The following is a 23,677-nucleotide window of genomic DNA, read 5'->3' on the forward strand; positions in this document are numbered from 1 at the left end:
GTGTTGTAGCCCTGAAGCACGCCCCACGTGGGGCACGCAGTGTCACCTCGGATTGTCCTTTCTCTCTCAAATACACACTTTGTTGGTCCCCGAGTGGGACCGCAGTTGACTTCTCTTCCCTAACACGGCTGTGATTCCTCTCCGAGGCTCCCCAGCTCCTCGGTTCAGTGCCCCCTTTGGGGTGTGGGGGGTGCAGGGGTACAGCTGGCGCAGAAAGACGACAACACGAGCAGGTGACTGAGACCAGCGCCAGGAGGGAACTCCAGCCCCTCAGTGCCAGAGGGACAGCAGCTCTAAGAGGCCGAAGGACACACCAGGCAGGCAGGGCTTCCTCCGTCTGCCACCCTGCCCCGGACTCTGCCCTGTGTCCCTGCCACTGAGGCCCGTGGCAGAGGAGGAGGGGCGGCGAGACCAGCAGCCAGAAGCAGCACCATTCACACTTCGCAGGGTACAGTCGTTTCTGCATCCTCTAGGTTGTGAGCACCGGAAGACAGGCGGAGTGTGTGAGTGTGTGTGTGTTTCATCTTCGGACACCCAGGCCCCAGCTCGTGGTTCTTACTACATGGAGGTTAAATTGAAGCAATTTGCGCCTGTCCAGGAGGAGGCAGGTGGTAGGGAATAGTAAAACTCTGCCTAGGAACAGAGCTCCTGTTCCCCCAGCCTCAGACACCTGGGAGAGGAGGGGTGCGGGGAGGCAGACACCAGTAGGACTCCCCCGAGGGGCCCCGCCCCCCACTCCGGGCATGTCACCTCTGCCCTTTCCTCGGGGAGCCCAGCGTTTACCTGGCACCAACTACAGCAAGCACTCCCTGTGGACGGGTAAAACATGCAGAGAGAAGTGGGGAGGTTGGAAGAGCCAAATGCCTAGAGTCAGAAGACAAGCCACGTGCTGGCTGTTTTCTTCTGCCGGCTAGGCTCAGCCTCCCTCAGCCTCCCCACCCACGTCTGTAAAATGGGAAGAGCCACCAGCAGGGAACAGGCATCTCTCGCTCACTGCGGAGCGGATGCGTAAACCGGTGGGGGCTTCCTGCAAGTAATCTGTAAAATTTCTTTAAAATGACCGTACCGTTAGATTCGGCAGCTCCACATTCAGAAACTTACCCTAAGGCAATGATTAAATCTGGAGCGAAACTCAGCTACAAGAGCGAGTATTATTTATCTATAATAGCAAAAACTGGAAATAATCATAACTACGATAGAAATTTGGCTGAGTAATTCTAGTATATCCATAAATGGAATGTCATACAGCCACTGAGATTATAATATATATTATATCCTTTATATGCAATGGTATTTATGATATGTTGCTAAATATAAAAGGCTGGTTACAGAACAGTACTTACAGTATGACAGGGGTTTTTTTAGCATTTTTTTTAATCCTCACCTGAGGATATGTTCATTGGTTTTAGAGTAAGTGGAAGGGAGTCAGAGAGAGAGAAACATCGATTGGCTGCCTCCCGTGTGTGCCCCGACCTGGGATGGAACCCGCAACCTCTTGGTGCACAGGACAATGCTCCAACCGACCGAGCCACCTCGCCAGGGCAGTTGACAGTGTTTTTAAGAAGGGTTTTGCTCCGCATATTAACTGTGGTTATTTTTGTATTATAGGATTGATTACAACTAGCCTAAAATTTCTACCTCTTATTTATTTTGTACAACAGCATGTATTATTTTGTAAAGGTAACACAAATTGAGCTATTAGATTCAAATATCGATATTTAGCATTTAACATTAAAGATTATTACATATGAGAGTACTTTGCAACCTGAAAAATTAGGCAGACATCAGACAGCCTCCACCTGTGAGGAGCTTGCAGTCTGGGAAGAGATAAAAGATGCTTGAGACACTATTGCGTGAGACCGAATGTGCGAGAACTGACAGGGAATCATAGCAGTGTGTTACCCGGAAGCACCGGTGGGTACAATGACTTCCGGCTTTTAAGGGAAAAGCCAGAATGTTTGAGTTGAACATTTGAGGAATGGCTAGGGTCTCTTCAGGCAGATGGAGATGGGGCAGCCGGAGAGGCGGCGCAGGTCTGGGGCCTGGAAGGCCGTGTGTTTGGAGGTGGGGCGGCCAGGCTGCGGAGGACCGGCGAAGGGTGAGTCTGGAAAGGCTGGTAGGGGCGCACCGCAGGCACGTTGGAGGCTGCGCTTGGTGAGACAGGCAGTGAACATTTGCTGGTTACTTCTATCAGTCAGGAGTCCCTTAACATTCCTGGGGAAGAGGTGACACAGCTGTAAGCCCATCGAGGGCAGCGAGGTCCTCACGGCTGTGTGGGCAGGCCCCGTGGTGGTCGGAGGCGGGATGAAGTCGGGAAGCTGAGTCCGGCTTCGCTGGGGGTGCGAACAAGGGGGCGGCGGGGGCCTGGCCAGTATGGTGGGTGGAGAGCGGGGCGAGGACCCATTCTAGGTCTTGTCACTGGGAATGCAAAGGCGAAAAGGCCATGACTAGAAAGCGGTGGGAAGCGGAGGAGGGAAGAATCTGGCATGTCTCCCAGGTTAGCCGCCTGCGGGGCCAGAGACCTGGAAGTCATTCACCGAACTCACGGGCCACAAGCACGAGGAGCGGGCTGGGGGGGGCAGGCGTGGGACGTGGGGCAACTTTCTCTCTCTTGGATGCCCCTGACCCTCGGGCCCCTCTAGGTGGCTGCCCCAGGGCAGACAATGCAGGGCGGGGGAGGGGGACCCGAGCCTCTTGCTGCTTTGAATGTCTGGCACCCTCAGCTTACCTCGGGAAGGATTTGGGGTGTGTAGAGAATGGTTTCAACCGGAGGGCTCTAGCTCATGGAAAGGCGTTAACCACCCTGCTGCCTCTTGGCGCTTAGTCAGCCCCTCCCTTCTCCCGCCTGCCCCAGCTCCCTCCCCCGCGGCAGGACTCATTCCTCCCCCAGGGCCCTAGGCCCTGCCTCCGCCCCCTCACCCTCACCTCCTGCAGGGCGTGTGCACACTCACACACGCTCACGCTCACACACGCTCATGCTCTCACACTCACACACTGGAAGGAAGGTGGAAAGCCTTGTTCAGGCAAACGTCTGAATTTTCATTTCCCCACTGCTGCCCCCAGCCAGGCGCTGTGTGGCTCCTCCTGTTGTCCTGTCACTAGTTAATTACATTCCTTACTGAGGTGCAAATGTGTTTTTACCAGGAAACTAAGATGGTGTTAACTAGGAAGGAAATGTGACTGTTAAAGATGCATTTACCTCTGGTGCTGGGCTGGGCTCTTGGCTGAAGAGGCTCCCGATGCTGCTGAAAATACAGCCCGGGCACCAAGCAGCCCCCCACCCCATGGCCCTGCCACCCCGGCCCAAAGCTCAGCCTCACTGGGGTCAAATTAGCAACTCAATCCACAGGGAGAAATGGATGTGAGTGTTTGGGAAACGCTGGGCCAGGCCATGTAACAGTGCTGACTGCCAGCCTCCGTCTCCCAGCACCTCGGTCCAAATAGTGAGAAATAAAATTGATTCACTTTAATCTAAAAATAAATAGGTAAGTTGTGTAGCCAAAGCTACCCTGAGGCCACAGGCTGCCTGCCCCTCACCGTTAATGTCTGCTTTGGGTCCACTGCTCTGCTGACCCTTCCTCCCTGCCGCCCGCGGGCACCCCCCGCCCCGGCCAGTCTCCCCAGGCCCCCAGACGCCAGACCTCGGAAACCCATGTGCACACCTGAAAAGGCCATGCCTTCTACCCCTTCCTCTGTGTTCCCTGCAGTTTAAAACGAGGGCCCAGAAATCCTGAGGCCTGCCGTGCCTGGGGGAGGGCAGGCCACACGTATGCCCAGTGTCAGGAAACCAGACAGGTGACAGCAGGGTACTTCCCCCTGTGCTGAGCGTCTGGGCGCTCCAATGACTGGGTGGCCCCCACTAGCCACACCGAGGAGGGAGACCTGAGGGGCGACAATGGCAGCAAGTTCCGCAGGGCAAACGGATGGACCCGTCCGGCCAGCCCGTGGCGAGGCGGGCCGGGCGCAGACCCGGGTCGCGAGCTGGCCGTGGCACCCTCGCCTCCACCTTCCCCTCTGAGAGCGGCTCTGCCTTTCCTCGCAGGTGTGTTGGCCGGAGCTGACAGGAAGAATTTCTGGCCCAGCTGGAAGTGAGACGAGGGGGCGAGTCTCCCGAGAGCCATCCCAGAGGCCGCCAGGATCACCAAACAGTAAGAAATGCCTCTTCTGTCCTCTAACACGTAGTTAGGCCCTCCAGGCAGGAGATCTTGTCTTTGCCCTATTAGCTGACACTTGCATACACACCCTCGGAAGGCACGACACGGACTGTCGATACAGACGCTCTGGTCTTGTCTCCCGTGCCCCCTCCCTGGGGACAGGGCGAGCGTACTGCCCTTCGCCGCGTCCCTCCCCTTTCTTCTCCGTGTCCTGCGAACGATGAATGGTGTAGCTACAGATAGCTGGGCTGCTGCTCCCATCGCCGCGGGGAAAGCACTGGCTCAGCCCTCTGGAGCGCACACTCTGCATCGCCTAGGGTGTGTGCCGGAAGTGCAGTTCCTGGATTCCGAGTCTGTGTGTCTGGGTGAGGGCCCAGGAGTCTGCACCCCACGTGGTTTTGATGATGAATGTGAAGGAAACTGCATCCCAGGTGTTTCTGATGAACTCTGAAAATTGTTTTTTAAAATGTAGAAAGCATTTTGAATAGAAAATCTCTTTTAATCCTCTTATCAGGTAGGGTTTTTAAAATCCCCTTAAGTGATTTCACGATCTCGGAGATGTATCGGTAGAGGCAGGGATTTAGAAATCCAGTTACCCAAAGCCCCTTTCTTCTTGCCAGTGTGCCATGATAGGGCTGGGCCTCTTACGGTGAGATTGGGCCCCAATCCCAAGGGACTCTGCCCAGGACTTTGTAAGTTTCCCTGCTGTCTTAGGACCACCCAGCCTTTACAGGTCTTCAGCTGTCATTTGGGGAGTGGCAGTCTTTGCCAACATCCTCACCAAAGCTGATTTCCCTGGAGAGAAGGAAACATGCACATTCCTGGGCCCGGCTTCCAAGGAGGGAGGTAGTGAAGCTGCGGGTATCCAAGAGGACGACCTTCTGAGAGTGGCACAACTGGCCAGTGACCACTGTCCTCTTGCTATGCCCTCTGGCTGTCTGGGGAGCCCTGTGTTCTAGGTGCCTTAAGGTGGGGCTCGTGCTGGAACTTGCTGTGACTCCTAGAGATGAAAGCCAGAGACAAGGGCCCATCTAGAGGGGTCCAGGCTTCGGTGGGTGTGGGTTGGGTGATGCCCACTTGGGAGATATGGTGCCAGCCTTTTCAGCAACCTTTGGAGCCCGTGTGCACAGTGATGTTGAAGGGAGTTCGCTGCAGATGATGGCTGTGGGAGGCTTGAAGAAGATAGGGCGATGCCGGTGTCCAACCCGGCCAGACGGTGCCTGGGAGCCTGGAGCGTCCCTGCCCCCCCATGCGGTAGAATGCGGGGGAGGATGGAGTGGGTGGCCAAGTGCTGACGCCTGCTCTGGGTTCTTTCTGTGGAATGGTGGCTTCGGGGGATGCGAGAGCGCTCCCCTCATTATCACCCCAACTCCCTCCCCACAACTCACTCGCGCTGACCACTGAACCATCGTGCCAGCCTGGTCTGTGCTGGGAACCGAATACAGTTGACACTCGCTCGGATGGGTGCAATCGGCAGGGACAATTTCTGCAACTGATACTGGAAGTGTGGCAATCAGAGGAGCGACCAGCTGTCTCCCTTAAATTGTTAGCTCTCTTGCTCTCTTTTTTTAAAATCGTTTTTGCTTACATAATCCACCCCCTTTTTATTTTCTAATTCTCTCCTTGCAAAGCTGGCACCAGAAGGGAAGGGCTGGGGTGGAGGGGGGTAGCAATTACACATCAGTTTGGGGAGCATTTACATGTTGCAATTATAACTTTAAAATAAGCCTTGTTAATGATCTCCACATGTCAATGACAAACCCTAACTGACATACAGGCTCTCCTGGGCCTGCCTGCCTCCCCCAAGTGGGCAGCTCGGTAGAGGCAGAGGCCCCTGGGGAGACGTGGGGAGGCTGGGGCAACTTCTGAGTGAGCCCTTGAGGCTGGTGGAGGACACATATAGAGTGAGGACCTAGAAACCAAGAATGGGGGACAACAGCGCCTCTCCTCCTCCCGGCGCTGACGCTCCGTCCCAGCCCGTCCCCTTCCTCGCCCAGACACAACAGGGCCCAGTGTCCTCAGGCAGCGCGCAGAGCTCTGAGAAGGGGAACCTCCACTGCTGATACCCTGGGGTGGGGGGCAGAGTTTTCAGAGCCCCATTTGCGCCATTGTAGAGCCTCGCTCCCGAGAGCCAGCCAACGCCCTGGACCTTTCTGGGCTGCGTAGACGGACAGATTCTGCTCCCAGGGTTCAGGAGGGGAACGGGATTGGTTGTGTCCCAGTTTGGGGGAGACACTCCTCTTGTCATTCCGTTTTCACGCATTTACTGAGGCTCCTTAGGCCTCCTCCGGTTCCTTAGGCAGGGACGTTGGAACCAGACCCACCCAGACACAGAGCCTAGCTCTGCCATTGGGATTTGGGGCAAGTGAAGTAAATGGCGTTTTCTGACCATCATTGTCTTTAGGTAACTGGCGTGGTCTCTTTTACCTCACCGGCTTCTGTGAGGATTTAGCCAGACAGTGCACTAGAAAGCCCCTCACACAATGGCGAACGCTCGTGGAACTGTGGGGCCCCGCCACCCCAGCACGCTGCCTCCTGCCCTCATGAAAGCTGCGTCTTTCCAAGGGCACAAAGGAAGCATGATCTGGTCTGATTTCTCATGTCAACAAGCCACCTGCACCCTGGGCAGCTCCTGAAATGGATCACACACCCCACCCCCGCACGTACCGCACCCCCCTCCCCATGCCCGCCACCTCCCCTTAGCTTCCTTGCGGGCCGTGGCTTCAGGCCCCTGCCCTGGTCCTCAGCCTCTCAGGGCCTCTTCCTGACTCTGGCTTTTCACAAGCCCTGTTCTCTCTTTTCTGGATGTGAATCCAGAGGAGCGAGCTTGTGTCAGGCCCCACTTCGGCTCTTTACCTGTGAACGAGGGAGGTGGCCCAGGGCTCTGCGAGCACCTGTCAGTCCTCACGCCTGGACGTCTCCCATGCGCGTCTTCACTCTGCTTCTCCATCAGCTGTTTCTGGGCAAGGCCTCCGTCCCCGGAGCAGCTCCTCCGGGCCAGCCTTTGCACTGGTCACTTATAGTCAAGAGCTTACATTTGCTCTTGAAACATTCATAAAATAGCTCCTACCTAGAGCCGAAGGTGATGCACATCTTACAGAAATCGGAGAGGGAAGGCTTCCAGGATCAGGCCACTCGGCACAGGGCAGAGACCGCAGGCAGGGGCCACGCTGTGCTGGTTTGGCGTTTAGTTGAACACAGTTAAAGATGACGTTTTAAAGACTGTTCTAGAAATTTGCTTTTTTAACCTAGGTCGTCACATAATGGACAGGTTTCCAGGTCAAGATACGTAGATCTACTCCATTATCCCTTAGTATTCATAGTATTCATAAGAGAGTACATAGTATTTGCTTATATAGATGTTTCACTATTTATTTTAGTTATTTTAAAAATTAGAATTAAAGTATATGTGTAAGGAAAAGCAAACAATGTACGAGACATAAAATAAAATACAATCAAAGGTATTCGTTCTTTCCCTACCTCTACCCACAGGTTCACAGTCCAAAGTCAACCGCGATGCACAGTCTCTGACTTCAGTTATTTGGTGGCTGACGTTTCTTATGTTAGATAATATATTTAAGTCCCTCTTTATGAATTTGTGTATTTACCTATTAACTCCCGACTATGAAAGCTGGGGAAATTAGCACACATTTTCCCTTTTTAGTTTCCCTTTTTGGGTAAGTTGATAATTTTTATATCTATTTGATATAAAATAGATATCTTTGATATCTATTTTTAGTAGAGTATAATACCTAATAGAGTACAAATGTCATATGGTATATATAATATAATACATGGTATTATATATAATTATACTACTTTTAGTATATTAGTATCTTTAACATTAAGATTTAGAAGGTTAATATTCTATCATATAACTGTAGTGACCTCTCCTTTCTGAACTATAGGGTGATTATAAAGTAGAATATTACTCAACTACAGAAGTAAGTAGTGTGACCTGACCATGGAAAAGGAAATGAAGTTTGTGTAGAACGTTATGAGCCCCCCGGGGTAATGGCCCGCCTCCCCCGCCCTGTCCCGCCCATTGACTCCCCCGATCCCCACCTGCCAGCTCACAGGTCACACGGGCTCCTTGCACATGTTGTGTAGACATTGCCTCCCGCCTCCCACTGTTTTGTTTTGCTGGAATACCACCTCTAGGTATTTTTTATCTATCGAGGGGTGGGAAATAGACTCTGAGATCTTACACGTCTAAAACAGACTTTTATTTTGTCTTCAAACTTGACTTGAGTTCATAATCCCACGTTCAATGTCTTGAAGACTTTGCTATACCATCTTGTTTCTGGTCTTGCAATGAGAATTTATAGAAATGTTTCATCTTCTTTTCTTTTTAAAGTCTTGAGACATCCCCACTATGCATCGCAGCTGAGGTCTGTGGGCTCCCTTCTTTTCTTCATGCCCCTCCGCGCCTGGGAGCCCGTTCAGCCTGAAGCCGCCTGTCTCACTTCAGCTCAGGGAAAACTTTGTCTCATTGTTCCCTTTTTTGTTCTGCTCAGCTGCCTCTGGTTTGTTCTTCTGGGACTTCCTCTGCCCAGCACAGAGCCTGGCACATAGTAGGTGTGCAGGAAACAATGACTGAATTTGTCACTTGGGACCTGGATTCAAATCGGGTGCCCTTTTCCAACTTGCTGCGTGAACCTGGGCAGGTTTTCTCGTTGGAACAGGAAGCACTCAGACCTCGTGACTGCTCAGCACGCTCCCTTTCCGCCACAGCCTCCTTCTGCAATTTGCCCGCGGCCTCGAGGCCCCGCTGCTCCTGGGCACGGGGGAGAGGGCGAGGGGTGAGAAGAGGGGAAGCTGGGGTCAAACCCGGGGCAGCCGTGGTGGCCGGCCCCCGCCACGGACAGTTCCCGGAGCCTCCATTGCTTCAGCACCCCCGCAAGGCCCCCCTGGAGACTCCTCCTTTTGGCCCCTCCATTCATTCTCAAACGGGCTGCTTTCTCCTTCAACCCACCCCGCCCATCTCCCCTGCTCCCCACACTTGCCCGCCTCACACAGATCCCTGACCATGACAAGTGTTGTTCAGTGACGAGGGGACAGCAGATGCCCTGACCTGACACGGCTAGGCCCTAAAAAGAGAGGATCAGAGAGGCCAGCCCATAGCAAGAACCCGCCCCGCCTTAGGCTGCCTAGTGCCCTTGGGGTGGCATCTTGGACAAAAGCCCCTGTTCACTCCTCCTTTCCACCCCACGGCTGGCTCTGGGGACAGACACCTCCCGTGCTGCTCCCCTGCCTGCGCAGGCCCAGCTGCTCTGGACAGGACCTCTAGGCCTGGGAGCCAGGGCGCCCGCTCCTTTTCCCCAAGGGCCAGACACGGGAAGGTCCGGGTGAACCAGTGCCCGGGTCCCAGGGGCCGTTCTGTTCCAAGCCGGAGCGCCCTAATTGGTCCCTGAGTGCCAGAGTCCACTGGGCAAAACCGTCTTCTTCTTTTCTCTCCGCCCCCCCACCCCCAGCCCTTGCTCTGCCCTGAGAAATGGGGCCCATCTTACTAGAGAAAGAAGAGGGGAAAGTGGAGGCACAGTCTTGAACTTCAAGTCCACAGAGATTCGGTATCAAGGCTGGACTCTCGTTCCACTGAGACCGCAGTGATAGCAAATGAGCTGTCATCGCAAAAGGCAGAATTAAGGTTTGGAATGCGAGTTACAATTTTCAGACAAGTTGCTAGTGTTCAAAGCTGCTGCTGCTAACACGGAACTCTTCTCCGCGGTGCCTGAGCACAGAAAGGGCCAGCAAGTGACTAAAGGTTTCCCTGTCAGAGGCCAGAGAACCACAAACCCCTTTTCAAGGCTGGAGGTGGAAGGAGATGGCGCTTGAGAGGGGACAGCCAGGAGCCAGCGGGGATGGCCACATCTCTTCTGTTTCATGGCTGCCTGCTTCGGAAGTTACAGGCAATGACTCCTCTGTCACCCTCTCCGCCACCTGCCTGGGCTCTCGCGGGGCTGAGAGAGGCGGGAGGAGACACTGAAATGAGGAGACGCAGGAAGGGACTTCTGCAGAGGGGTAAGGCTAGGACTCAGGGAGACATGACAAAGATGGGGTGCCCCTGAGGGTGGGCTCCCCTGACTTGAGAACAGCCAGTACTGCTCACACGCACAGGCTTTCCAGAGACAGAGCCAGAGGTCTCTTAGCCTGTGAGTCATGGGCACATTTCCCTCCAGAACAGGGACTTCTTTGCAGCTATGGGTGGTCCCCGAAAAACCACGGGTGGGGTGGGGAAAGACGGCCGGGCAGAGACGTCACGGAGAGCGGGCGGGCCGCCCGCTCCCTTCCCCCCGCCCCGCCCCCCGGCCCTGGGTCCCCGCAGGGCCCCTTGGTCCCGGCTGACAGGAAGGAGACCCCGTCAGCGTGAGTCGCAGCTCCGGCCCGAAGCTGCAGCGGGGGATCAGGGCACAGGCAGCCCCTGCTCTGGAGAAGCAGGTGTCCCCAGGGTTGCGCCCCCAGACAGCTTAGAAGGCGAGATCGGGGTCCCCGTGACTCATCGCCTTTTGGATGCATTCTTCAGCCACATATTTCCGTCATGTGAGATCTGTCCTTTGATTTTGTTCTTTCCCTTCATAACTGAACCCGCCGTCCAGCGAGTCTGTGATTGAGACTCGGGATGTGCCCCTGTCAGCTCAAAGTTTCCACCTTTGTCTCGGGTGTGTTATGCAGCTGAGACCCACCTTCTTATCGTTGGTCTCAGAACGTCCAGTTTTCTATTTCCCCTCATTTTGGAAAACTGCAGTAAGATATTTAAATAAATTTGTATGTACACCGCTGTCCAAATATGACCAGATGACAGAAAAGAAGTGTGGCTGTTTAAGGCGTCCCCCGCCCAAACGCGTCAGTGTGTGTCTGTTAACTGATGCACTAACGCCCACATCGGGCGAATGCCCATATAATATCAATATAATTCTTGAAACTACGGGGCAGCTTGTCCCCACAGTCAGCCTTGCCCCTCCTGCGCGGCTCCACCTTCTCGGGGCCTCGCTTTCCTCTGCTGGTCCCTGCCTCCACCCCGAGGCTTCTAGCTTAAATCCAAGCCCTGAAGTCAGACTGTGCGTCCCATTCGGAAGCTCTCCCAACCCCTCTAGGCCTGAGTTCTGCATTCCCTGAGGAGGGACAAGGAGGAACAACCATCATGCCGACACGCTAGGCGCTGAGAAAAAGAAACCAGGTTACCTGTGTGAGAAGCTTAGCGTGGTGCCCGGCCAGGGCTCACTGCGGGTAGTTGTTATTACCCCGTGTTATCATCTCACCCCGTCAGCGCTTGCTCCGGGGAAGCAGGCTCATGGTCACCGAGGTGTAAATGACTCGTGCGACTTCAGGTTATCTGCCCCAGATGTGATCCCAAATTTGATCGATTGTTCCACATTTGATCGGTAAACTAAAGACATTATATTGCAGCTACGCGTGTGTTCAGGCTCCCCTGTGAAATCATATCACACAGGCTCTGTCCCCCTAGGAGGAAAGAGAAGGCAAAGCCATGGTCTTTTTTTTTTTGGAAGATTTTATTTATGTATTTTTAGAGAGAGGGGATGGGAAGGAGAAAGAGAGCGAGAGAAACGTCGATGTGAGAGACACACACACACACACACAGAATATTATACCTGACCAGGGACCCAATCTGCAACCCAGGCAGGTGCCCTGACTGGGAATCCAACGGGCAACGTTTCGCTTTGCTGGATGACGTCCAGCCAACTGAGCCACACCTTTCAGGGCCAGAGCCATGGTCGTGTCTGCCGGGGAGCATAAGATTTACAGGCAATGAGGACGTAGGGTGGGAAGCGATTTTCCATAACCTAGAAACGCACATGGCGCCCATCCCTGCCCTCGCGCCCCACTCGGTCTGAGGGCGAGGCTCCCAGGGAGAGGGTGGTCCCGCGGTGTGAAGTGGAGGCTGGCTTCACGGAAGAGTGGGGTTTGGAGCCAAGTTTTGATGATGGCAGGGGCACGGGGGTGCAGTGCGGAAGGCCATGCCGGCCGGTGAGAGGGACGGTACGAGGCATGGGGCGGACACTTTGCAGATGGTGACAGAGGGCGTGTCTGCTCAGTCGGGGCTTGAGTGGCAGCGCCCAGGAATGGACTTGCTGCCCAGCGTCACTTCCTCTCCAGCGTCACTTCCTCTCCAGCGTCACTTCCTCTCCTATAGCAGCCACATCCTCCCTTCCCCGGGGCAGCCTCCCCTCCCTCCGGCCGACCTGACCTCGTGGCTGCGGACTCTCCCTGGTCCTCCTTCCTCTCATGAGCTCACCTGAAGCACCACAGAGGCCCGAGGGGAGGGAAGGCATAGGCCGGGCAGGGACCTCTCAGGGACAAGTAGTGGCTTTCCGATGACGACCTGAGCCTCGAGGGCCACTTGCTTCTACAGCCCTCACCCCTGACCATTTGTTTTTTTCTGGAGGAATTTTAAAAAATGGGACCAGGTCCCATCCAGCCAGAGGATGGGGTACAGTCCTTCCGAGAGAAGAGGCCTGGCTCACCCTCTTGGGATCTTCTGCTTCCAGGAGAGTGTGAGGCTGTTGAGAGCGACAGACTGGACGGGTATCAGGGCCCCAAGCCTCTGTGGACTCCGCCAAACCCAGCTCTGCTGCTGCAGACCCTCGCTGCCCCCCTTCCCGGCCCCTCACTTCTCCTGCTTTCCCTCCCTACCCAACCGGGAGTGGCGGCTGCCCCGGCCCCTCCACCTGGGTCCCCGCACCAGGGCTGCGAGCCTCAGGGGCCAGGCCTGTTGTTTTCTCAGCTCGGCTCCTGAGCAGTGTCTGCTGTCAGCTCTCGGCAAATAATAATAAACCTGGGAATCAGGTTTGTCAAGGGGGATTTCAGTCCCTGGGTTCATTTTTAGATTTGTTTCTCTGTGTATGTGCAGGCAAGTGAGCACGTGACGGTGTCTTAGGGGAGCAGGCCGGCCGGGGCTCCCAGGTGCCCTGCAATCCACCCTCGGTGCCTTCTCCCACCTCGCAACCACCGTTCCGCCCCCGCCCCCGGCCCCGCCCAGCACTGGAGAGCCTTCCTCTGCCCCCTGAGCATCTGGGGCGGCCTGGAGGCTTGAAAGGAAAAAAAGTAATTGAATAAGAGGCCTCAAGCTCTCTCCTTTCCCTGCTCCTCCCCACCTCTCCCACTCATGCTGTTTAGGTAGAGATGAAGGGGGCTGGGATGAAAAGACCAGGGCAGGACCCCGCTCTAGGGGTGAGAGTTGCCGACAGAGAGGGGGCGGCCTGCCTGTGTTCTCCACCCCCAGGCCGGCCGACGCCCAGGGAGATGCCCCCGACCCCCATACCTGGGCTGCAGCAACAAGGGGCGGGGCTCCTGGAAGGGCGTTCTAAGTTGAGCATCACTGGCCAAAGCAGGGCCCCATTGTGGGACCATGTGACTTTAGGGTCAGACTAGCGATGCCCCTCGGGGGTGGAGAAGCCCCTGCTTCCCAGCAGATTGGAGGTGACTATCAGGGCCGCACTGCTGTCCCCCTGGGGAGGCAGGCAAGAGGAGGCGCAGGCGCTTCTTACAGCGAGCATGCTTTCTCCGTTCCCTTCCGTTTGTCTGTCTGTTTTATTTTGTTTAAGGGAACCAAGAGGGCAAGAGTTGCCAAGTTGTAAAGTGCCTAAAGAGGTGAGGACCTTCATCAGGTGCTAAGAGCTGGAGGGAGCGCGATGGGAAAGCTCTTTCCTGCCCGTAAGGCTGGGATTGATTCTCAGATCAGGAAGCAGCGAGCAGTTGGATGAAAGGAATTATTGTTAAGCTCCTCGGTAGGAAGATCTAATGGACAATTGCCGCTATCAGGGGGAATTAAATTGCTGTTTCAGTTTGTAAAATATATCAGCGACTTTTGGAAGCCAGAAAAGGTGTGACAACCCAAGTGGGGGAGGGGGCCGCCCTTCGCTGGCCCGGGCCTGGAGGGCAGAGCCAGGCGGCAGAGCCGGGCTCTCTCTCCTAATTCTGTTTCTGGTTCACTTTTTGAAGCCACACTGAAAAGCAGCTAAACTGGGCGAGTCGAGGAGGGAGAGCAGTGGCCCTGGACTCCGGGCCCTGCCCTGAGTCCTTTCCCACGGTGGGAATGCCCTGAAGCGGAGAGGCCAGGCGGGAAGCAGCGGGGCAGCGTGGGGCTCCTCTCGCGAGACCGGGTCGGGGCGAAAAGGGTAACGTGGGTCTGTGGCTGCCAGCAGCCCCGCTCACACCCAGGGTGCAGTCAATCCTCTGCCTTGTGTGACCACTAAGCCTTCCCTCCCCCCCAAACCCAAACTGTGGGCACAGAGGGATGAGGGGATAAAAATCCTCCTCCCCTCCCCCAACTGGGTCTCTCCAGCCAGGCTTTTGCTGGAGTCAGTGAGGGCGTAAATGACCCATTGACCCAGCAACACAGGGGGCGTATTGTTATTCCAGATAAAGAGCAAAGAGCAAAATGGCTTTGGGGGCGGGGAAGGAGGGGAGAAGGAGGCCTTTCGAAGGAGGACCACAAGGCCCAGGGAAGAGGCCACGCTCCCGGTGCGAGCGGGGGTCTCGGGGTTTTGTGGTTTCACAGAGGCTTGTCCACTTTCCAGAGACCACTCACTCCACTGGGCAGCTGAGGGCTAGGGAGCAGGGGGGAGATACTGTCCCAACTCTCGGGGCACTAAAAGCCTGCAGTCCAGTCCTGAACTCTGCTTCTGAATGCTGCTTCTGCTCTGTCTCTGCTCTGTCCCCTGGAGACCAGCATCACAACAATAGGGTGTGACCTGGTGCCACCTCCCGAGCAGGCTTCCCAGAAAGGTCACGAATGACAATTAGTGCCGAGAGCCTGGTGGCCAGAGGGCCCGAGTTGCCCTCTGTCTTGGTTGTCATCTCTGCTTCTGGCGGGAGTCAGGACAGAATTATTTCCCACCGAGAGCTCCAAGCAGGAGCCAGAGGGCCCAGGGGAGCAGCCCTCCTGGCTGGGACATCCTGCAAGGGCTCGGGCTCTGTGCCCCATCCAGTGTCCCCGGGACCTGGATAATGGAGCGGTGGCTCATTGTCAACCTGTGCCGCCAACCAGCCTTTAGAACGTGTAATGAGTGGGGGTGGGGGCTGGGAGGTGGGAGGGCCCGACCCGAGAGCGAATCCTGCTCACCGCCTCCCCCACCGTCCTTCCTGCAGCGGCAGCACCCTGCACCCTGCTCCCCCACCGCCCTGGGAGCCTCGGCGCATTGGACTAGAGAACTCCCATTTGCCCCCAGCGCCCTGAAGCAGGAAGCCGGGGGACGCAGATCTGCTGAGCCCCTGCGTTCTGTCACCTCAGGCCCCGAAGCTCCCAGAGCACCTGAGTGAAAAGGCCCGGGCCAGAGTTTGCTGTGCTGTGTGTTTTGGGGAGGAGGGGGTTGCGGTGCTCCTGGGGAGCTGGCCACACTTCCCATCCTTCCTCAAGGACCCCTTCACTTTTCCATCATTTTGAAACATTTTAACCAGACCCCCTCTCATTTCAAAGCTTCCCAGGCCACAGGTGCATCCCCTCACGCACCCTGTCGCCGCCGCCATCCCCACACTGGTCTCATTCTGCCTGCCACTGCCCAGCGCTGACCCCACGCACCCACGTGCGGGGACTGCTGAGCTCCTTGCCTTGTGATTACCAGCCGTTTCCAGATCTTGCGAAGAGACCTGGGGGGGGGGGGGGTGTATCTATATGTGTTTGTGCACGTGCCTGTGTTTCTTTAGATAAATCCACAGAGTCACATGAAATCAGTGACAGGTTGACACCGTTATTTCAAGATTCATCGCTCGCAGTTGCCAGCTCAGGAGACCTAGCCAACTCCTTCCCACCACCAACACTTCTTTTCCAGGCGTAATTTATAGCAGCGGGGTGCATTTGTTTCCAAAAGATGAATATCACACTATCAGCAACAGCTGTCTCTCATTTTTATTTGTTTTTAAATTTGACTCAAAGTCCAATTCTCTGTACACATCCAAAGCTGTAAATCCTGAGGCGACTGATTACACGATTTAGTAAACAGGTTATATTATATAATGCAATTAAAGCGGGCTCCACGGCGCCACCTACAGGCCGGCCACAGGAAGGGCGCAGGGCCCGGGACCTGCGTTGTGGACCAAGCTCTCTGGGCTGAAGGAAAATAAACGGATTGCGCCAGGTTGAGGCGGTTGCTCCAGAGGGAGAAGTTGAAGCCAGCCTGGTTACTAATGCAGCCTTTTGGTCCCTCCTGCTGAGTTCATTGTGTTATTTCAGCCTCCTGCAAATCTGTCTAGACGTCAGAACCCGGCCTGGGCAGCTGCTCCGAGGGGCCAGCCTGGTGGGGGAGGCAGTGGTAACCACCTGGGGGCTCTGGGCTGGTGGCGGAGGAGGGCCCCCAGCTCTCCGGCCTCAGGGGCCTCCTTCCCTCGCTCTCAAGCTGCGGTCCAACTGTTTCTAGTCCGTTCAGCTAAGCTTGTGTTCGGTGCTAACTAACCATAGGCAAAGAGTTTTCAGAATATTCTGGTGAAATCCCTCATTTTGCAGTTGGAGAGGGAAAGTGACTTGTACAGGCCACAAAGAAGTGACAGAGCTGGGTGTGGAATCCACACGTTTGACCCCAAGCACAGGCTCTGATTGGGGTGGGGGGATGGGGGGGTTTACAGATGAGGAAATTGAGGCCCAGGCAGAGAATAGGACTTCTATAGCCTCTGCTTGTAGCAAGGGAAGGAAAATAATGAAAATACTGCTACTGTGTCAGAGGGCAGAGGAGAAGGGCTCCTGAGGGACCCTGGGCAGTGCCTCTTAGCTGCCAGGCTGGGGAGGGAGGGAAGGAAGCAGGGGAGGGTGGGAGGGAGGGAAGGCTGGCTGGCCCAGACCGGGGCTCCCTCCCCCATCCCTCTATCCTAACCTACAATGCTCTTCCTATGGATTAGACTCTGGTCTCAAGGATTCTAGCTCTTCCAAAGAGTTTTGGTGAGAGGCAGGTCATATCTAACTGAGAGGCAAGGGGACTGACTTCCCCAGGAATAAGAAACTGGTCCAGAAAGGGGGGGGGGGGGGGGGGGCTGGATGAGGAAAGCACGACTCTCAGAGTCCAAGAGCCCAAGAGGGCGGAAATATTCCCCTCCGTGTCCTTGTGCCCAGTCGCCAGTCTGGAGCGGGGGTGGGACCGTGGAGAACCAGAGGGGAGCGGGTCCCTCTCCCCCACCCCACTTCAGTCAGGATGCAGTGTGGTCTCAGCCGGCTGGAGCAGGAGCAGGAGCAGATGCTGTGGGGCCAGCTGGCCAGAGAGTTCCCAATTAGACTTGGTTTCTCATCCTTAAGGCCCTGGGCCCCCAGCCCCAGCACCCCAGCCCAATTACTAGGGGCAGCATTAACCCCTCCATGCCCCAGGCCGTTAATGGAATGTTAATTGGCCTAATGGGTTTCATGTCAACAAGTCCTAATGAGCTTCTTCCTAACGAGCTTCCTCTTTTGTTTCTAAGCCTGTTTGTCAACAGGCTGCAGTTTGGGCTGCAAACTGAGGGCCTCCCTTGCAGGGCTGGGGGAGCTACAGCGCTGGGGAGACAGAGCTGCCCATTCCTGCCTCTTCTGTGCCCTTCCGTGCCCCGCCCCCACCCCAGCCCAGGCACACTGCCTCACAGGTTCCCCAGATCTGGAAAATGGCATTTGTAGCTCCTTTTGATGATAATATCACTGACACAAATTATTTCTCCTTGGATATCATGTGGGGTTGAGTGTTGCATTAGGGTGCTTTCCCCCCTCCTAGCTGTCATATAATAAAGGTTTTCAGCATTAAAAGCAATCTTTCCACGTGAGCCTGTCCTCGATGGGAAATTTCCCTGCGGTAAATTGTTCCCAGTGTGTTCTCCATTTGCAGCCTTGGCTGTACTCCCTCGGGTGCCCTGGTGTCTGGTAACAGAGCGCTGGGGCCTCTGGACAGGGCGGTGCAGCTTCTCCCAGCCCCTGACACATGCTCAGAAGCCGAGGGCTGCTCCCTTTCCACTCCCAAAGAAAGTGCAGGAAGGGTGGGCGTCCCCGAAGGGCCAGACACCCAGAGATTGCTCCAGGAGCTGCCCACACCCCAGCTGTGGGGGTTCCGGCCAGAGGAGTCAGACCCCACATTCCTCCCCAGATGGCTCCACGTTGCCCCCCACGCCCCAAGCCTAGCTGGCGGGCTTTCCCAAGGGTGGGGCAGCACATGTGTGCTGGGGAGCTGGTGAAGAAAAGAAGGTGGGCACCTGCCCTGGCTGGGTGGCTCAGCTGGTTGGAGCGTCGTCCCGCACACCAAAGTGTTGCCGGTTCTATCCCTGGTCAGGGCACGTACCTGGGTTGTGGCTTCAATCCCCGATCAGGGCACATACTGGATAGGGGGGCAACGGATCAGTATTTGTCTCTCTCTCTCTCTCTCTCTCCCCCCTCTCTTTCCCTCCCCACTTGCTCCCTTCCTCTCTCTCTAAAATCAATAAATATACATCCTTGGGTGAGGATTAAAACAAGAAAAAGAAGGTGGACACCGGTCTCTGCAGTGTCAGGTTACCAAAGGCTTCTGAGCCTGAGTGAGCAGAGAAGGAAACTTAAGCCCCTGATGAAAAGGCCTTCTGTTCTCTTGCAGGAGAAGCCTCAGAGGGCAATGGGGCAGTGGTCTAGTGGCCTGTGGTGACCCCGGGGGGGACGGGGAGGGGCAATGGCCATCTGGATCCTTGGAAAATTTTTCCTGCCTCCTCTGAGGCCAGCAGGCTGGCTCTGGACTGGAAAACCTCCTCTCAGTCTCAATGCAGCTGTTTCTGGGTGCAGACCACTCCTAACCACCCCTCCCAACCCCCAGGAAGGCTGGGCCTCATGGTGTTGCAAATATTTCTAGGGACAGTGACTCTACAGTGACCTGACCTCCCATTCATTGGACAGTGAACAAAAGAATGCAGATTAAAGGCACCTCCCTTTAGCCCAAATCCTCCTCTCATTTCACTTCCTTCGTTTTGCCTTCACTATGACTTTTTCATCCTGGAATGAGGTTACAGAATGACCCAGACCCCACGTAGGACGGAACTAGCTGCCCGGAAAACCGCCTGTTGAGCTCCCACCCTAGATTCTGCTCCCAGGCTCCCTCTGCTGGAGGCTACTGGCACTACAGCCCCACGGAGGTTCGCTTTCTTCCTGGGAAGGAGCATTTGACATCGGTGTCCACAGAAGGGATCTGTGTTCAGGACCCGTGGGCCCATTAAATGTTACTTCATCTGCCAGAGTCCCAGGAAAGGCAAGCCTAACACACCCCTGAAATACCCCGTTGCCTTTATTCCCTCGGTCGAAAGGAGAGATTCCGCACCCATTCGAGTCTCTCAAAACCCTTAATTCTGGAAGTTCTTTTCAGTGTCTCGAGGAGCCTATATCTTCTTTTTTCCCCTCTGGAACTTTTCACTCTGTCCTTGCCTTCCTCGAATGGTTACCTCCACCCAGGCGGAGGCCCAGACATACAATCGGGTATCGGTTCCCTTTCTAAAGATTGGGCCCTGCTCTGGGCCTCTCGGAGCCTCTCTGTGAATCTGGGTCTCAGGGCTCAGTGAGACCGGGTGGCCCTGGTGCCTCTATTGCAGAAACACCCAGGGGGCCCACCTTCTGCAGTAAGGCCGGGGCGGCAGCAGGAGCGACGGGGAAGGAATGCCCTGCCGTCCAGCCTTGCCGGCACAGGAGACGCCACCTCGGCCGGGAACCTCCGCTTCCTCTCCCCGTTCCGCTGGACCATTGCCTGCCCCCACTCGCAGTGCCCCTTGTACAGAAGACCTTGCTTCCTTTCATCCATCTTCCCATACCCCACAGTGCCGTTCTTTGCACACAGTTGACATTTATCGGTATTATTTGAATGACTTTCTGGACTTGCAGTGCTTTCACGTGTGCACTTAAGGTCAAGCATACATGGTACCTCGGAGACTGGGGTCAGCCAGAACTGACCTTTTCTCCTCTTCTTGAAAAAGCACACACACACACACACACACACACACATCACATCACATCACATCACACCACATAGCGCCCTGGAGAACCGCCCCCTGGCCCCTACTCAGGCAGCTCCAGAACACCCTCACATTCCCACAGAATTCAGGAGTATGCACATTCTGAAAGACGCTGGGGAAGGGCGTGGTGAGAGGGGATCAGGCCCCCGAGGGCGCGGGGTGGGGAGAGCGAGAGGGAGAAGCAAGTCTGCGTATTGTGCTCACAAAGGTCTTCGGCTCATCAGCACCCTCCCTCTGGGGGGCAGGCCCTGCTCACGCCGAAGCTCTGAGGCGTCACCATGCCCCACAATGACAGGCCTGTATCAGGAAGCTAGCCTGTGGTTTCCAGCTCTAAATATTTCAGGGCATCTGCTGAGCTAAACAGCTCTCTGGGCATCCTATTACCTTGGGGGGGCACTGCCAGGCTGCCTCCACTTACAGCAGCACGTTCTGGCTCAAGAGGAAGCTTGGAGGCCCAGTGGGCGCAGCCTGCTTCCCCTTGTGGGTTGGGCGTCGGGGATGCAGGAGAGCAGACCAGGAACTGGGACCTGGAGACTTGGGTTCCATCCCTGTTCAGTAGCGCCCCACCCCACACACACACACACACACACACACACACACACACACACACACACACATCACTCCCCTGGGCCTCTGGCTCCACCTCATAAGAAGGGGGAGGACCACTGGGCTCCAATGGCGCCTCTGGCCCTGCATGGCTGGGACTCCACGTGGAGGGCAGACAAGGAAAGCCTCCCTCTGCAGAATGGGCAGCACCTCCACACGCCCATAATCACAAACACACACGTAGAAAGACCCACAGGTGCTGGGCGCTCCCCAGGCTCTCAGGTGTTCACAGGTCCCCAGGGCTGCGTCCTCCACCCTCTGGTCTGAGAAGGGGACCTGAGCCCCACATCCCTTCCCACCACTAGGGGGTGTGGTGAGCACACCTGGGAGCGGGCAGAGAGGTGGGGCCTGGAGCTGAAAAGGCGAGGCCTCCCTGCCCCCACAGTGCCGGGGGCTGCTCGGGAGGCCTGGGACGGGGAAAGCACCCTCGTCCCACCGGTGCCTGAACGGCCTCCAAGCCGCTGTGCTGCCCCTAGCCATGTCCCCGCCGCCTCTCCTCCCTGCCCGGCCCCCCTCCCCACCCCCACCCCTGCCCCCAGCTGATGCTGAACTAAGCAGGGCTCTGTACAGGTTGCTTTACATCTGATTTGAATATCGTTTCTTTCAAGTCAAATCTCACAGCGAGCCCCTCCCAGGCCTCTCCCAGTAGCTCCCAGTCATTCCTCCGAAGGGCTCTCATCCCTTGCTGTGTCTGGTTAGTCCGGGTGGCCCAGCCTCAGAAGATGTCCACCCGCTGGTTCCCCGGCTCCCAGTGCTCAGTATTAACATGTGGCCCCCTTTCTCCTGCCACAGATCCTTGATGTGAATCAATCCCATGATGCAACATGCCTCCCCAGCCCCAGCTCTGACGATGATGGCCACGCAAAATGTCCCTCCCCCACCCTACCAGGACAGTCCACAGGTGAGTGCCCACCAGCCGACGGGAGGGGTGCGTGGCCTTGCAGGGGCCGAGGGCAGGGCCTGGCGTGCTCTGCGCTCTTCTCTGTCCAGCCTGGGGAGGCCTCTCCAGAGAGAGCCCCGCAAACGCAGGCCCTGGGAGGAAGTCGTTGCACTTGGCAAACACAGGGTTCGGATCCTACCTGGGTAACTCGCCAGCATCTAGGACCGTTGCCTGGAGCCCCAAGTCATGGTTCTGTCCCCACCCAACACTGCTTCCCGCTCACAGCAGAATCAGACAAATGCTCCAAACTCCTTACTTGGGGAGACGCAGGTAAATGGAGTCCGCCTTCGAGTGTTTGGGGAAACTTTTTAACCAGAGGCTGCTTTATATCGGCTCCCCCATTCATGGTCACTAGAGCCCCCCTGTCCATCCTTCTCTGCCTGCCTATTGGGGGAGTCTCCCTTCTCTTCAGGACTCGCTCAGCTTCTACCCAGGAAAAGGCCAGGCCTGTTTCTCTACGCCGTCCTACCCTTCCCTTGGGTCCCCAGTTTCCGTCCCTCAGCTCAGACAGCAGCCCCCCAGTTCCTCAGAGACTCCCATCTGGCCGCAGCTTCTGTGGAAGGCGGCGTCTTGGCCCCGTCTTCCTACTGCCTCCTCCCCTCCTCCTGGAAGGTGGCCCAGCTTTCTTGGGCCGGTCACTTCTAACCTTTGCTCCCCGACATGCGCCTCGCCCCACACTTCGTTCTTCTGAGACTCTGAGTTAGTTGTGATGCTGCGCTTTCTGGAAGCCTCCATCCTCTGACCTTGACCTTCACACTGTCCTGTTTTCTCCATCCTGGTCTCGCAAGTCAATGTTAATTCAATAATTATTTATCGAGTCTCTGTCATGTGAAATGCAGCCAGCTAGACTATTCATTCATTCATTTAGCAAACGTGCAGTGATGCTGTGCGCCAGGCCGTGTTTCTCACTCCTCCCCGCCTCTACCCTGCCCTGATATCCCCCCTCAGTAGCCACTCCAACCACAGCTGCTCTTGTGGACCACACAGAAGGTCCACGCAGCAGAGCTGGGCGTTAACATGTGATCACAGGGTAGGCGGACGTTTGCTCACGTTAGGTCCTCCGGCCCTGACACCCCGCCGGGAGGGAGCACATAGCAGCTACTCTCTCCGTCCTGTTATCCCTCCCCCATGGAATTACACTTTACACAGTGTCCAGCAAGTAAACCCACGGACTCCTCAGCCTGCAGAAGGGCCATTCGCCAACTTTCGGGCACAGGTCCTTCTGTCCCCACCGCTGCTCCCACGTATCTACTCTGCCCCTTCCCGGCTCACCCCGCAGCCCGCTCTCACGTCCCCAAACCCTCCGCCCTGTCAGTAGCTTTCCATGGATCCCCAGGCGGGACTCGGCCCTGACACAGCTCCCCAGTGAAAGCTTCCAGGCGGGCAACAGTCCATTCCTTAACAGAGAGAATGAAGAACAGGCGGCTTGGACTAGTGGAGACCTGGGAACCCAGCGTCCGCAACGGGGACAAGCATCATCCTTCTCAGTAGACGCAGGACCCTGACGTCCCCTGCTCAGGCAGCGTTGGGGACCCCGGGGTGCTGGTAAAGAGGCAGGAACTTTGGCTGTTTCTTTTGTAGTGGGATGCTGCGCCCCAAGACCCCCCGTAGCAGCGGGCGTGGTGATAAGACACTGCCTGCATTCACCAGGTGGTGGCACGAAGGGCCTCACTGCCACACCTGCGGCTCGGGGACAGGGCGGCAGGCCACAGGGGGCCGCAGGAAGAGGCTGCGCTGCCCACAAACGCTGGTCCGCGTGAGGGCAGGCAGAGGCGCCTCGCCTGCCGCTGAGCGTCATTGCGTCCCCACTGCCCGAGGAGGGCACAGAGACCGTCCTGGGGCGCTCAGCACCCTGGGAGCCACCCCTGAGCTGCTCTGGCCTTTTGGGTGAGAAAGGGAGGCTCCTGTTCCCCAACACAGGGACTGTCTCAAGGCTCTCCTCTGCGAAGGGTCATCAGTGCTTCACCATCGAAACTACTCACATTTTTTTAAAAAAAGGAAGGAGATAAATCAATCGATCAATCACACTTACAGCAAGGGAGTAATTTGC

At 56.2% G+C, this 23,677-nt stretch overlaps 1 protein-coding gene across 2 annotated transcripts in view; it reads left to right on the forward strand.

The window, feature by feature from the left end:
- Positions 1-23,677, forward strand: part of PKNOX2 (PBX/knotted 1 homeobox 2) — a 241,302-nt gene that overhangs the window by 144,902 nt on the left and 72,723 nt on the right. Inside the window, exons 1-3 of one of the 2 annotated variants that reach the window (XM_054592778.1) lie at positions 401-448; positions 4,043-4,148; positions 21,480-21,588. In XM_054592778.1, the coding sequence (XP_054448753.1) occupies positions 21,502-21,588 (87 nt within the window). In that variant the 5' untranslated portion in view covers positions 401-448; positions 4,043-4,148; positions 21,480-21,501. Of the gene's footprint in view, positions 1-400; positions 449-4,042; positions 4,149-21,479; positions 21,589-23,677 lie in introns of those variants that run through there. The other variant, XM_054592777.1, reaches the window with a different exon arrangement.

The sequence above is a fragment of the Pteronotus mesoamericanus genome, unplaced genomic scaffold, assembly GCF_021234165.1.
Source record: "Pteronotus mesoamericanus isolate MK-2021 breed Mesoamerican mustached bat unplaced genomic scaffold, CSHL_Meso_final scaffold_371, whole genome shotgun sequence".
Classification (NCBI taxonomy): Eukaryota; Metazoa; Chordata; class Mammalia; order Chiroptera; family Mormoopidae; genus Pteronotus; species Pteronotus mesoamericanus.